The 12,548-nt window shown below is 38.4% G+C and overlaps 2 protein-coding genes across 3 annotated transcripts in view; one reads left to right on the top strand and one right to left on the bottom strand.

Annotated features, from left to right (window-relative positions):
• Nucleotides 1-5,512, bottom strand: part of NDUFAF2 (NADH:ubiquinone oxidoreductase complex assembly factor 2) — a 187,418-nt gene extending 181,906 nt beyond the window's left edge. Inside the window, exon 1 of the mRNA XM_082650577.1 lies at nt 5,291-5,512. Coding sequence (XP_082506703.1) covers nt 5,291-5,417 — 127 coding nt within the window. The 5' untranslated portion in view covers nt 5,418-5,512. The remainder of the gene's footprint in view (nt 1-5,290) is intronic.
• A 113-nt stretch (nt 5,513-5,625) lies between these two features.
• Nucleotides 5,626-12,548, top strand: part of ERCC8 (ERCC excision repair 8, CSA ubiquitin ligase complex subunit) — a 60,773-nt gene continuing 53,850 nt past the window's right edge. Inside the window, exon 1 of one of the 2 annotated variants that reach the window (XM_082651025.1) lies at nt 5,626-5,754. In XM_082651025.1, coding sequence (XP_082507151.1) covers nt 5,678-5,754 — 77 coding nt within the window. In that variant the 5' untranslated portion in view covers nt 5,626-5,677. The remainder of the gene's footprint in view (nt 5,755-12,548) is intronic. The other variant, XM_082651026.1, reaches the window with a different exon arrangement.

Here is a 12,548-nt window from a genome sequence, read left to right as displayed (position 1 = left end):
GAACATCAATGTTACAGACTAGATGCAACTCTTAAATAACTACATTCAATTAATTTTAATGCTATTTTTTGAATGCTGAAAATTAAATACTATCTGATTCAACTCTCTGATAGGAAATCATGTAAGCTTTCAGGTTTGAGCTCTCCTAATAGCATAAATATCTAGGCTTGTTATAAAACCATTGATCTAAAGATTAGACTAAAAACAAGTATCACTTTCAAGATGGACTCAAAGGTCATGAATGCCAGCCAGGTAGTTTGGATTTATTCTCAGGTAACAGGAAGCCACTGAAATGCCAGGGTTCCCAAATACTTGTCTCTTTTTTTTTTTTTTTTGCGGTACGCGGGCCTCTCACTGTTGTGGCCTCTCCCGTTGCGAAGCACAGGCTCCGGACGTGCAGGCTCAACAGCCATGGCTCACGGGCCCAGCCACTCTGCAGCATGTGGGATCTTCCCAGACCGGGGTACGAACCCGCGTCCCCTGCATCGGCAGGTGGACTCTCAACCACTGCGCCACCAGGGAAGCCCCCAAATACCTGTCTCTTAATATCATGTTATTATTATTCTTTCCCTGCTTGAATCCAACTATCCCTACAGTTTTAGTGATCACCTCTATTAAGATGGCTTCCAAATTTGTATTTTAATCACTGACATCTTTGGAACTGCAGACCTGAGTATACAATTGCCTGATTATACAGGTGCCCTGTTATAAGCAACAAATTCTATTTACTCTTCCACCAAGCCAAGCCTAAGCCCTGCTTCTCCATTTGCATTAGTCCCTTATAGCCTCTATTTGCATGAATCGGTACACTACCATCCACCAGTTCTCCAGAATTAAAACAATAAAATCAACTTTGGCCTCTCCTCTTTTCTTTCCCCTTCTAACAGTCCAATTCATTACCAAGTCCAAAAGTTTTGTCAAATCAAACTTTTCTTTCCATCACTTCAGTCCAAATAGATCTCTATCCAGGATCACAGTAAACCTAGCGATGCTCCCACCTAACAGAATTTTAGTTCCCTCCCTTTCCCCTCTAGCTCATCTTTCCCAGGGCTTCCAGAGTCATTTCTCTAATAGCTCTAATTATGACACAAACTTTTCTCTGTTGAAAAGCTTTCAATGGCTACCTACCACCTACAGAATGAAGCATAAATTTCAAACCTATGCAAGGCCTTTTATAATCTGACCTTGTCTATCCCCTCACTAGAACAGCTTCTATTGTTCTTCTACTCTGAAGTCTACCCACATGGGACAACCTTCTAATCTCTGTGGTATTTCCTATCCCTTCCAGGTGCCAACCAGAAATACTTTTCTACCACTCTTTGTGAAATCGTATTTATCCTTCAAGGTGCTGATCAAATGTTTCCAGCTACTTATCTCCCTAAATTCTCCCAGCTACAATCAAACATAAGGCACTCTCTTCTTTTTCTAGCACAGCCCTAACAGTCTGAAAGTTGCTTCTTATAAAAAGGTAAACATTTACCCTCTGATCTAAGTTCTGAGTTAAAAGGCTATACAGATGAGCCTAATCCTTTCCTTTTATCTTTTTTAAAATTTGGCTGTGTCGGGTCTTAGTTGCGGCATGCTGAATCTTTCATCGTGTTGTGCAGGCTTCTCTCTAGTTGTGGTGTGTGGGCTCTGTAGTTGTGGCACTTGGGCTCTCTAGTTGTGGCACAGGGGCTCAGTAGTTGCAGTGCATGGGCTTAGTTGTCCTGTGGCATGTGGGATCTTAGTTTGCCAACCAGGGATTGAACCTGCATCCCCTGAATTGGAAAGCAGATTCTTAACCTCTGGGCCACCAGGTAAGTCCCAAGCCTAATCCTTTTCTATACCACGATTTTTCATATACTTGAAGTTCCTCGTAAATCTTCTCTTCGAAGGGTAAACCTCCTCAAGACTCACAGCTAATAATACTCACGTATATAATTTCCAGAAAATTTTATCATCATAACTATCCCTGTCTGGACACTAGATTTTCAAGCATCTCTCCTAAACTGTGGTGTCCAGAACCAAACACAATACTCCAAACAGGTGTTTTTGCATATTATGCATAATATTCACCCCACCCCCAAAATCCGGACATTCACAATGTCAATTAGCAAATAACAACTCAAAATAGTTCTTCAGTTAACAAATTTGTTAGTTTTAGGGGTGTAGATGTTTAATAAATGTGCAAAAGGAGGTGAAAATAATGAAACAAGGTTCAAAGAGGTTCCAGTCAGAATCAAGTATACAAATACAAGAATTTATCTTAGAAAGGAAGAGAATTACCTTTTGAAACATGAGATCAATGGAATCGTATGGATAAAAACTCAGGGAAATTACAAATAAGAAGGGTGCAATAACTAAGGAATTTTCTAGATCAAGTTTGAGGAATCTTCTACTAAATAATCTACTATAGAGCAAGCAAACTTTCAATAAAAAGATGTCAATCAACACTTTGCTATTAAAAATGCCGAGTACATGCTATACTCATAATCTTTTATCCTGAAATGCCAATATGCTTTTTTAAAAAAAGTTAAAATTTCCACAGTTCTAAACTTAAATTCAGCTGACTAGACAATACTCAAGACTTATTTTGAATTACATAACAACAGATTTTCTCTTACTAAATAAAACCCTACGTGGAAAATATAGTAGTTCTTTGATGACTGGCACCACAGTAATTAACTGAATTAAAAGAAAAATTAATTTCCTCTAAAGGGTTCTTAAACACTCTTCATTGATGGTGTTCAATTATGCAACTCAAAGAAAACTCAAGGAGACCTCTAAAGAACCACCTTTCATATCAAGGAAATAGAAAAGTTAGATGACTTATTTTTTGAAAACTTGCTTGAAAACAAACTAAAAATATTTTCCCTTGCTTTATAGTAGAAGGCTTAGGAAATGTGTAATGGTACTTATAGACTGTATAACACATCTGTACCACAGCCCTCAATTATCTAAGAACTGAGACACACAGAGACATTAGACAGCAGCATGCATTGATTCTACTACATCATTGGTAAAAGCCTGATTTTCTCACAATCAAGAGTACATGGATTCAAAATATCAAGCTAATTGAAGCATAAATTGGCATAAGCACTTTGGAAAACAACTTGGTATTATAATAATAAAATTATAAGATAAACATTACCTGTGACTCACAAATTATACCATTTTAGAATACACATGATTTTGTTAATTTAAGTCTTTCTTTAATGATACTGTATTTTCAATGAAATGAAATTAATACAAATTTTTTTTTAATGGTCAAAAGATTTGAACAGATACTTCACCAAAGATCCATGGATGGCAAATAAGCACATGAAAAGATTCTCAACATCCTCAATCATTAGGAAAATGAAAATTAAAACCATGAGATAACACTATCTACCTATTAGAATGTCTAAAATAAAAATAAAAACAAAAAAACTGACAAAACCAAGTGCTGGTGAGAATGTGAAACTAGAACTTTCATGTGTTGCTGGCAGGAATGAAAAATGGTACAACCAGTTTGGAAAACAGTTTGGTAGTTTCTTACAAAGTTAGTTATATATACATTTACCCACAACTCAGCAATTCCACTCCTAGCTGTTCACCCTAGAGAAATTATGTTCACATAATTTCTAAAATCCTATATGTGAACGTTTACAGAGGCTTTTTGCACAATCACCAAAAACAGTAGAAACAACCTAAATGTCCTTCAGCTGCTGAACAGATAAACTGTGGTAAACCCATATAATGGAAGGGAATACTACTTAGTAACAAAAAGGAACTACTGATACATGGATAAATCTCAACTGCATTATGCCATGTGAAATAAACTAGACTCAAAAGACTGCATCTTGTATTCAATATAGCTCCATTTATTATACATGATGTTCTGGAAAAGGCAAAACTGTAGGAACGTAAAACAGATCGGTGGGTGTCAAGGGCAGGGTGAGGGAATGAAATATTAAGGGGTAGGAGGGACTTTTGGGGGTGATGGAACTGTTCTATATCTTGACTGTGGTGATACATGAGAGTATGCATTTTTCAAAAATCATAAAACCATACACCAAAAAGGATGAACGTTACTGTATGTAAATTATACTTCAATTTAAAAAGGTCAATCTGATGTTTTTCGTATTTTTTTAACGTTACCTGACAACTTATGGAAAAGAAACATTTTTCTCTCTGCTTCCTCTGTCAAGAAACACTTCACCACCATTCTAGGTTCTTTGTGGACTTTTAAGACTTATTTCCTGCCCTGATAGAGTTTAAATGCTCATTAGGGAAACAAGTCTAAGATATTAAAATAAGTTACAGAAAAGGGCTAGGCAAAACAATTTTGAGTAATAAATCAAGGAATACCCTTTACATATGCTCTACGAAGAAGAAATGCCCTCTGTCAAGAGTTACGGGAAATGAATGGAACACAACTTTTAAAGGTCTTAGTGTTTCTCAATATTATTGCTATTATTATTATCTCTAACTTTCAAGTGAGGATACTGAGACCTGCGGAGGACAAATACTTTGTCTGTGATCCCTCAGTTATTAGATCTCAAAGTTTAGATTCTAACCCATGCCTTTCTGACCCCAAAGCCTGAGATCTTTTGCATCGCGGCGCTGGAACAACACAGAAGAGTTTACCACGACTGCCACGTGGTGTGATCTCAAAGACCAGCAACGGCCCCTACCTCCCCAAACATCAAGACTTCGCAAGATTCCTGCACAGAAACACGGTTAGCGCCCTGTATTTTCAAGTCAGCGCAACAGGGTCTTGGGAGTGTAAACTCATGGGAAAGGTAACGTGGAGCCTTGCGGGGATCTCTTTTCCATACAGTCAGCGTGCATGGCCCTACTTCTGACAGTTTTGGCCTTGAGGAAGGTGACGCCTGGGGCCAACGCCGGAGCCACTGAAAAAGGTCAACACCACGAAAGAGGAGAGCGGAGGCGCTCAAAATACACCTCTTGAATTACCCCGCGCCAGCCTGGTCGCAAGAGGGTCACGGGAGGAGGAAAGGCACTTCCCTACCCCTCCCGGGAACCTTTGGTAAAAGACGTCCGTGGACTTGTCCCCGTCTACGTCGCCCGACCTCAAGGACCCACACTGAGGGGGGCAGAGGGGGCGGTCCTCCGCTGGCGGGGCTCTCGGCGATGGGAGATACAACGCTAGCGTTGTATCCGTTCACCGACAGCCCGTCTGAAAGCCAGCGGCCAGAGTAGAGAGGGTTGTGGGGAGAACGAACTCGGGTTGTCTACTCTGGTGATTACAAGTGCCGCACATCGTTTTTCGACACCCCAACCGCTGCCCTAGCTCTCATCTCACCTCTCCAGTTCTTGTACTCTGGGATATAGTAGTATTTGTTCCCGAACAGGTCTGTGCCCACTTGTTCCTTCACTTCCTTTGACAGCGTTCTCCACAAGACATGGAACAAATTCTGAGACCAACCCATGCCTTCCCACCGGCTCCAGCGCGGGTCGTGCCGTGACCTGCCGAGGTTCCCTGAGACCAAAGCGAGAAAGCCCAGGCAGCCGACCCAGCCCACCTGCTCAGAGGAGTCCCACCCACCTCCTTCCGTACACCCTCAAGTAACGACGCTCTCCATTGGCCGGATGGCATCATGCTTGACCAATGGGAGACTCCGCTCTACACCCCAGCCTCAGTGTTCTGTCATGGCGCCGTCCAGTTCGCAAGCCGGTGTGAAGGGACGGGATGCTAGGGTTTTTGTTGGCACGACAAGCGGGTTTGGACGACCCTGTTCGCCTTCGGAGAGCGGAGTCCACACGGAGGTAAAGAAAACCTTATTCTTTTATCTAATATTCAGGTTAAATTCTGGGCCAATGGGGCTTCCCTGGTGGCGCAGTGGTTGAGAGTCCGCTTGCCGATGCAGGGGGCACGGGTTCGTGCCTCGGTTCGGGAAGATCCCACATGCCGCGGAGCGGCTAGGCTCGTGAGCCATGGCCGCTGAGCCTGCACATCCGGAGCCTGTGCTCCGCAACGGGAGAGGCCACAACAGTGAGGCCCGCGTACCACCAAAAAAAAAAAAAAAAAATTTGGGCCAATGGCTGTGTTAGCTTTGCCTCACACTTGGCCGCCTCATTACCACTTTTTCCACCACAACTGGGCTTTACTCTCTCTTCTGTTCTGTGGCTCGAGAAAATAGGATAGGTTTTATATACCTGTAGGCAGGTGGGTGCGCACGCGGGCTCGAGTGAGGGCGCTATAAATCTAAATGAGGATATTTTCATTTTACTTTATTCCTTCGCCCCGATTCCCAAGGAATAACTATCTTCCAAGAATTCGTTCTTTCATTTAGTCAACGTATTTAGTGAGCTGTTACTATGTGACAAGCAATATGTTAAAGGCGGAGCATAGGCCAGGAATTGAACAAAGTTTAGCATGACTAGAGCAGAGAATTGTGGAGAGAGGGCCATTGACAAGAGATGAAGCTGGAGAAGTAGGGGAGGCTAGATGGGGAAGAGTCTTGTATGCTTGGTTAAGTGGTAAGAAGATGAGAATAAGGTGACAACTGTTGCATTTTGTCATCTGCTTAGAGAATGGATTGAAGTTGAGAGCAGGATTGGGAGCCAAGTTAGGTAACTGTTGCAAGGAGAGAGTTGATGGAAGCCCAAGCCAGGGACGTGGCAGTTGGGGCCAAGAGGGTGAAGATATTTGAAAAAAATCTAAGAAATAGTATCAACCAGCCATGGAGATTAACTGGATATAATGAATGATGAAAAAGGAAAAGTCTGCAATGATTCCCAGCTATGTGCCTTGTATGTCAGGGTGAATGATGGTAACATCTCTCCCCAAAGAGGGAGCAAGTTTTACTTTAATTTTGTTCATATTGACTTTTCCCATATTGCTTTCAAGGAACTTGTGGAGATTTCACTTGGAGAGTGCAGGACACAGTTGCATATAGTATATGTTTGATGCTCAGGAGAAATTTAGATTGTTTAATGCAAGATGATACGTGAAGTGAGGAGGACATAAGATCACCCAGGCACTATTTGTGGAGTAAGAAGAGAGAAGCACTTCAGTGATTACAAACCTGAAAAATACCAACACTTAAAGTTAGGCAGAAGATGAGACTGCAGAAGAACTGAAAAGGAGTAACCAGAGGGATTGAAGGCAAACTAGGGTGGTGAGGTATCATGGATGCTGAGGGAAGACTGTTTGAAGAGGGAGCCATCAAATGTGTCAGTTGCTGCCCCCGAATCCCTTCTTTGCTCTCAATGGTTCTCCATCCCATTATTCTGCTCTGTTTTCTTCATTCAATTTATTGCCACTGAAATTGTATTATATACTTATTTTTTTTACTGGTATATTGTCTTCTAAAACCCTGTATTCCCATTGCCTAGAAGAGGGTTTGGCACAATTTGTATGATGTTTTGTGTTCTAAGATGTATTATCCTTACATTTTAGTATTATGCTTTTAGAATGGGTAAATATGTTTCTAGATAGTACATACAGTTTTAACTAAATAAGAGAGTATTAATTTTTTTACCATGTTTTGGTTAGTTTTAAGCATGATTGGGGTTGCATCTCCTACTGTCCTCCAACCCCCGTTAGTGCACAGTTGACAGTAATTCCTTTTCAGCTAGGTCATCCACTTTAACAAAAGCATACAGGCATATCCAGAGTTTTTTATTCCAGTAACTGCAAGAAATCAAGCAAAATTTGTATGTATCAAAATTTGTCAGTCTGCTTAAATTTGTCAGTCTGCTTTGACTATGTGGCTTGTTTCCATCAAGTAGTTCTGCAATTCTTCCCTAATGATCAGCGAAGTAAAGTTTGGAAAATGAGTGACATTGTCCATTATCTTTAATTTCAGTGACAGTAGCGGTACTTTTTTGAAAAGAAGCAGCATTATTCTTTTTTCCCTCATATGACCAGAGGTCTTATCATATCAGTAGTAATGTAAATCGTGTGCACCACTGAGTGTCTGAAAAATTTGGTTTCTTGTTGTCTTTTAATTCCAAAAAGTCCTTGGTCTGAGGAAGCAACTAAGTATAGCTCTTTAGCACAGTCAAAATTCTGTGACCTAAACCTCTTACTTCATTAGAAGAAATAAAAATTCAAAACAGTGAAGGTTTCCTAACCAAATTGCCAGATTAATCCATCTTTAAATAGATTTCATTTCCTCTGTAAAACATTGATTCCCCAAGCATACTTAACCTTTCTGGTTACAAACCTGTACTCTAGTAATCTCATGCACATCTCTCCCACCAATTGCTTTGTGTGCTTATCAAAAGTCATTATTTCTCCCTAACCCTATTAATGCTAGTTTTATTTATTATTCTGATGATGTCATTTTAGTGGGAGCTGATAAAGTATGAATACAAAAGTTGCTATTCTTATAAAACTAAATGGACCACTTTTGAAATAGTGCAAACAAATGGCTTAAAACAAAATGAGATATGATTGAGACAGTTATTATAAAAGATTTGGGGAAAGTGTAAAAAGATGAAACAGTCTTTTTCAACTTTGCCAGAATATTTAAAATAACATAGGGTATTTGGAAAAAATCCTCATGCTATCATTCCAACCCCATGTATTCTAGTCTAATTGGTCTAGGACACTGGAATTTTTTAAAGCGCCCTAGCTGATTGTAATGTATAGCTAGAAATGAGAATCATTGCTTAAGAAAGACTCCACATTCAATTGCTTTGCATATGTCTTAGATTCCATATTCAGTTGCTTTGTATATGTCTTAAATTTTCACCCAACTAAAATATATAAATTAATAAATAAAAAACAAATTTTAACAATCCTTGAAAATCATAGACTATATATAATATGTGTATGGTGTATGGAAGAAAGATGTTATGGCCCTCTGTTCAGCACATTTCATTCTTCTTCAAAAAATTAGCTAATATTCAGACAGTCTTTGCTTTGCATAGTAGTGCACATCCATAAAACTGATTGTGTAAGCTAAAACGTATGCAAAGTTATCTTAATAATTAGTGCGGAAAATTCAAATTGTTCTGTGACCTTTAAAAAAATTTTTTGAAGCACTAGAAGTCACTATCAGTTATCTGTGTAACGTAAAATATTAGAAATGATGAGAACCAAAGTATATTTCTTTGTTTAAAAAAAAAAACTTGTCAAGAGTAGTTTGAGCAGTGCTTGTCTTCTCATTGAACAACTCACAAGTTGAGCATCTTTTCTTTACCTTGGCTAATTATCACACGCCTTTCTAAATTTGTGTCAGATTCCAACATTTTATCCTTTACATTCTCAATGGCTTGAAATATCTCTGAGAGTTCTCTTTATTTATTTATGTATTTATTTATTGCCATGTGGTGCGGCATGCAGGATCTTAGTTCCCCGACCAGGGATCGAACCTGTGCCCCCTGCATTGGGAGTGCAGAGTCTTGACCACTGGACCACCAGGGAAGTCCTTGAGAGTTCTTTTAATGTGAAGATTTCTGCCAGCATCACTTCTTCTGGGACATATTCAGCCTTTTCATCGCAAACACTTTACCTCATTTATGTCGATAAGTTCACCTTCATTGATCTCTTCAGTCTGCATATCTAGAGTTTCTAAAATGGCAGCAATGTCAACATTCCGCAGTGAGCTATTTCTTTTGTAATTCCATTTACATTCAATTTGAGTTTCACTTCCAGTATCATCACTTTGTGTTGCTTTTGTGCACTTTAATTATGTTTGCTAATTCCCCCATTCAGTTATCCATTTTTGTGGAATTCCTTGTGGGTTTATCTCAGGGGCACAGAGGTAACAAAACTAAATGCTGTGTGTGAACTGAATAACAAATGCACAGTGATCATCTGCAGACTTTGAAAGAAGTCATGCAAAGTGCTCACTAATTTTAATGTACATGTTATTTTCATAGTAGCTTGTGGACTGAAAAGCAAGTATTGAACACTGCGCTTTTTACTCACAGTTAATATACCATGGTAACTGAGATTTGAACCATGTTGTCGTGGTCTGGTATTAACTAAATCATGGTAACTGAAATTCGTGTGTATCAGACAATGCAAAATAAGAACTACTTGTATATTTAAGTTAAACTGTTTAAGGTAGTTTTTTTTTAAGATTCCCCTCTTTAATGATATTTTAGCTTAACTAAACAAATACAGTCCTATTTTATTCAAAGAAGATGTCTACTGTCATTTGCCCTAGTTTCTTCCTTGTCGTTGACTACAGGCAAAGACATGAACACTAAAATGCAATGTTTATAATTCATACCCTCCTTTTTTATTTTATAACTCTACTGAGGTACAATGATATACACTAAACTGCACATTAGAGTATACAATTTGATGAGTTTTGACATATATATACACTTTTGATACCATCACCATAATCAAGATAACAATCATCCATAAGCCCCAAAATTTCATCAAGACTGTAATCCCTTTCTCCCTTCTTTCCCTGTTTCACATTCTTTCTACTCCAGGAAACTACCGATCTGCTTTCTGTCACTATTGATTAGTTTGTATATTTCAGAATTTTTTATAAATGAAATTATTTTTTCTTAGCGTTCTTTCACTCAGAATAATTATTTTGAAATTTCTCCATCCTGTTGCATGTATCCATTCTTTTATTGCTGAGGAGTTTTCCATTTTGTGGATATACCATGACTCGTTATCCATTCATTTGTTGATGGGCATTTGAGTTGTTTTGGGACTAGTACATATAAAGTTGCTCTAAAGATTCATGCACAAGTCTTTGTATGGGCATATGCTTTTATTTCTCTTGGGTGAATACCTGGCAGTGGAATGACTAGGTATATGTTTCACTTTTTAAGAAACTGACAGTTCTCTAAAAGCTTACATTGCTATCAGCAGTGAATGGAAGTACTGATTGCTTCACATTTTTATTTACCTGTTCCTGCTTTCTTTTGGGTTATTTGAACATTATTTAATATTCTGTTTTAATTTATCTATTGTGATTTTGACTATATCTCTTTGTATAGTATTTTTTAGTTATTGCTCTAGGAATTGTAAAACACCTACTTAACTTCATTTTCTACTTAGAATCAATATTTTACTCCTTCATTTGGTATATTGAAACTTTATCACCCTTTACCTTCCACCATATGTGGTGTTGTCTTATATATTAGATTTACATACATTGTAAACTCCATTGGACAGTGTCACAATTTTTGTTTTCAACCATCAAACATATTTTAAAGGGAAGAATAGCCTATTTACCTAGATATGTATCATTTCTGGTGTTCTCTTTTCATTTCTGATATCCCAAGTTTCCTTCCTATATCACTTCACTTCTGTCTGAAGAACTTTGTTTAGAAATTCTTTTAGAACAAGGCTGGATGGCTCTATGGTTTTGGAAAAGGAATCTGCAGTTAGTTCAATCATTTGTTTCTCTGTAGGTAATTTGTCATTCTCTCTGGTTGCTTTGAAATTTTCTTTGTTTTTATTTTTCAGCAGTTTGATTATAATGTGTCTGAGCATGGACTTCTTTGGGTTTATCATAGAGTCTATTCTGCTTCTTGAACTTGCAGATTTATATCTTTCCACAAACTTAGGATGTTTTCAGCCATTATTTCTGTCCAATATTTTTTACATACCACTTTCTTCTTTCTTTCTGGGACTCTGATGACATTTGGCCTTTTATAATTGTTACTTAGGTCCCTGAGGCTGTGTTCTGTTCTTTTCTTTCTTCTTTTTTTTTTTAGTCTTTTTACCCTACGTTGTTAAATTGTGTAATTTCAATTGATCTGTGTTTAGGTTCACTGACTTTCCTCTGTCATCTCTAATCTGCAATTTAGTCTATCAGAAAAATAGTTTTTAATGAAAATTAGATTTTTGATGAAAAATAATTTAACATTTTTCAGTTCTAAAATTTCCATTTGGTTCTTAATTATGTCTTCTGTTTCTTTGCTGAGACTTTCCTTTTTTAACATTTGTTTCAATTATGTTCACATTTGCTTGCTCAAGCATATTTTAATGGCTACCTTGAAGTCTTTGTCAGATAATTCCAACATCTGTGTCACCTCAGCTTTGGTGTCTCTCTGATTGTCTTTTCCCATACAAGTTGAAATGTCCATGGTTTTTCATATGCAGAGTAATTTTGCATTGTATCCTGGACATTTTGTAATGTCATGAAACTCTGGGTCTTTTTTCAGTCCTATGAAGAATGTTGATATTTTTGTTTTAAGAAGCAATTGGCGAAGTTAGGTTCAGGCTGAAAGTTCTTACCTCCTTATGTTTGCCATGGTTCTAATGTCAATTCAGTTTTCAAAGCCATTTCAAATCTGCCCCCAATGTGTGCCACTCAGTAGTCTGTTACCTGAGTGGTACTCTGTTAGCTTAGTTTTCAGAATCTTTTGTATGCTACTTAAGGTTAGCTCCATGCATGCTCTGCTCAGTGATGAGTCCTGGAGTTCATAAATAACTTTATGAGGTTGCCTTCCTGAGCTTCTTTCTCTCAGTGATCTTTCTGGTACCTCTCATCACTGGGACTCTCCCTTTTGGTACTCCTGCTGGAAACATTGGGCTCAGTTACCCTGTTTACCATACACTAATGTGTTTGGGCCCAGTTCTGGTCCTGTAAGTGAGAAGACAGAGGAAGAAAGCAATGGTGATTGGACCC

This window comes from Grampus griseus, assembly GCF_964374135.1.
Source record: "Grampus griseus genome assembly, chromosome: 3".
NCBI classification, from domain to species: domain Eukaryota; kingdom Metazoa; phylum Chordata; class Mammalia; order Artiodactyla; family Delphinidae; genus Grampus; species Grampus griseus.
Note: the sequence above shows the minus strand (reverse complement) of the source record. Positions and strands in the feature narration are given on the sequence as shown.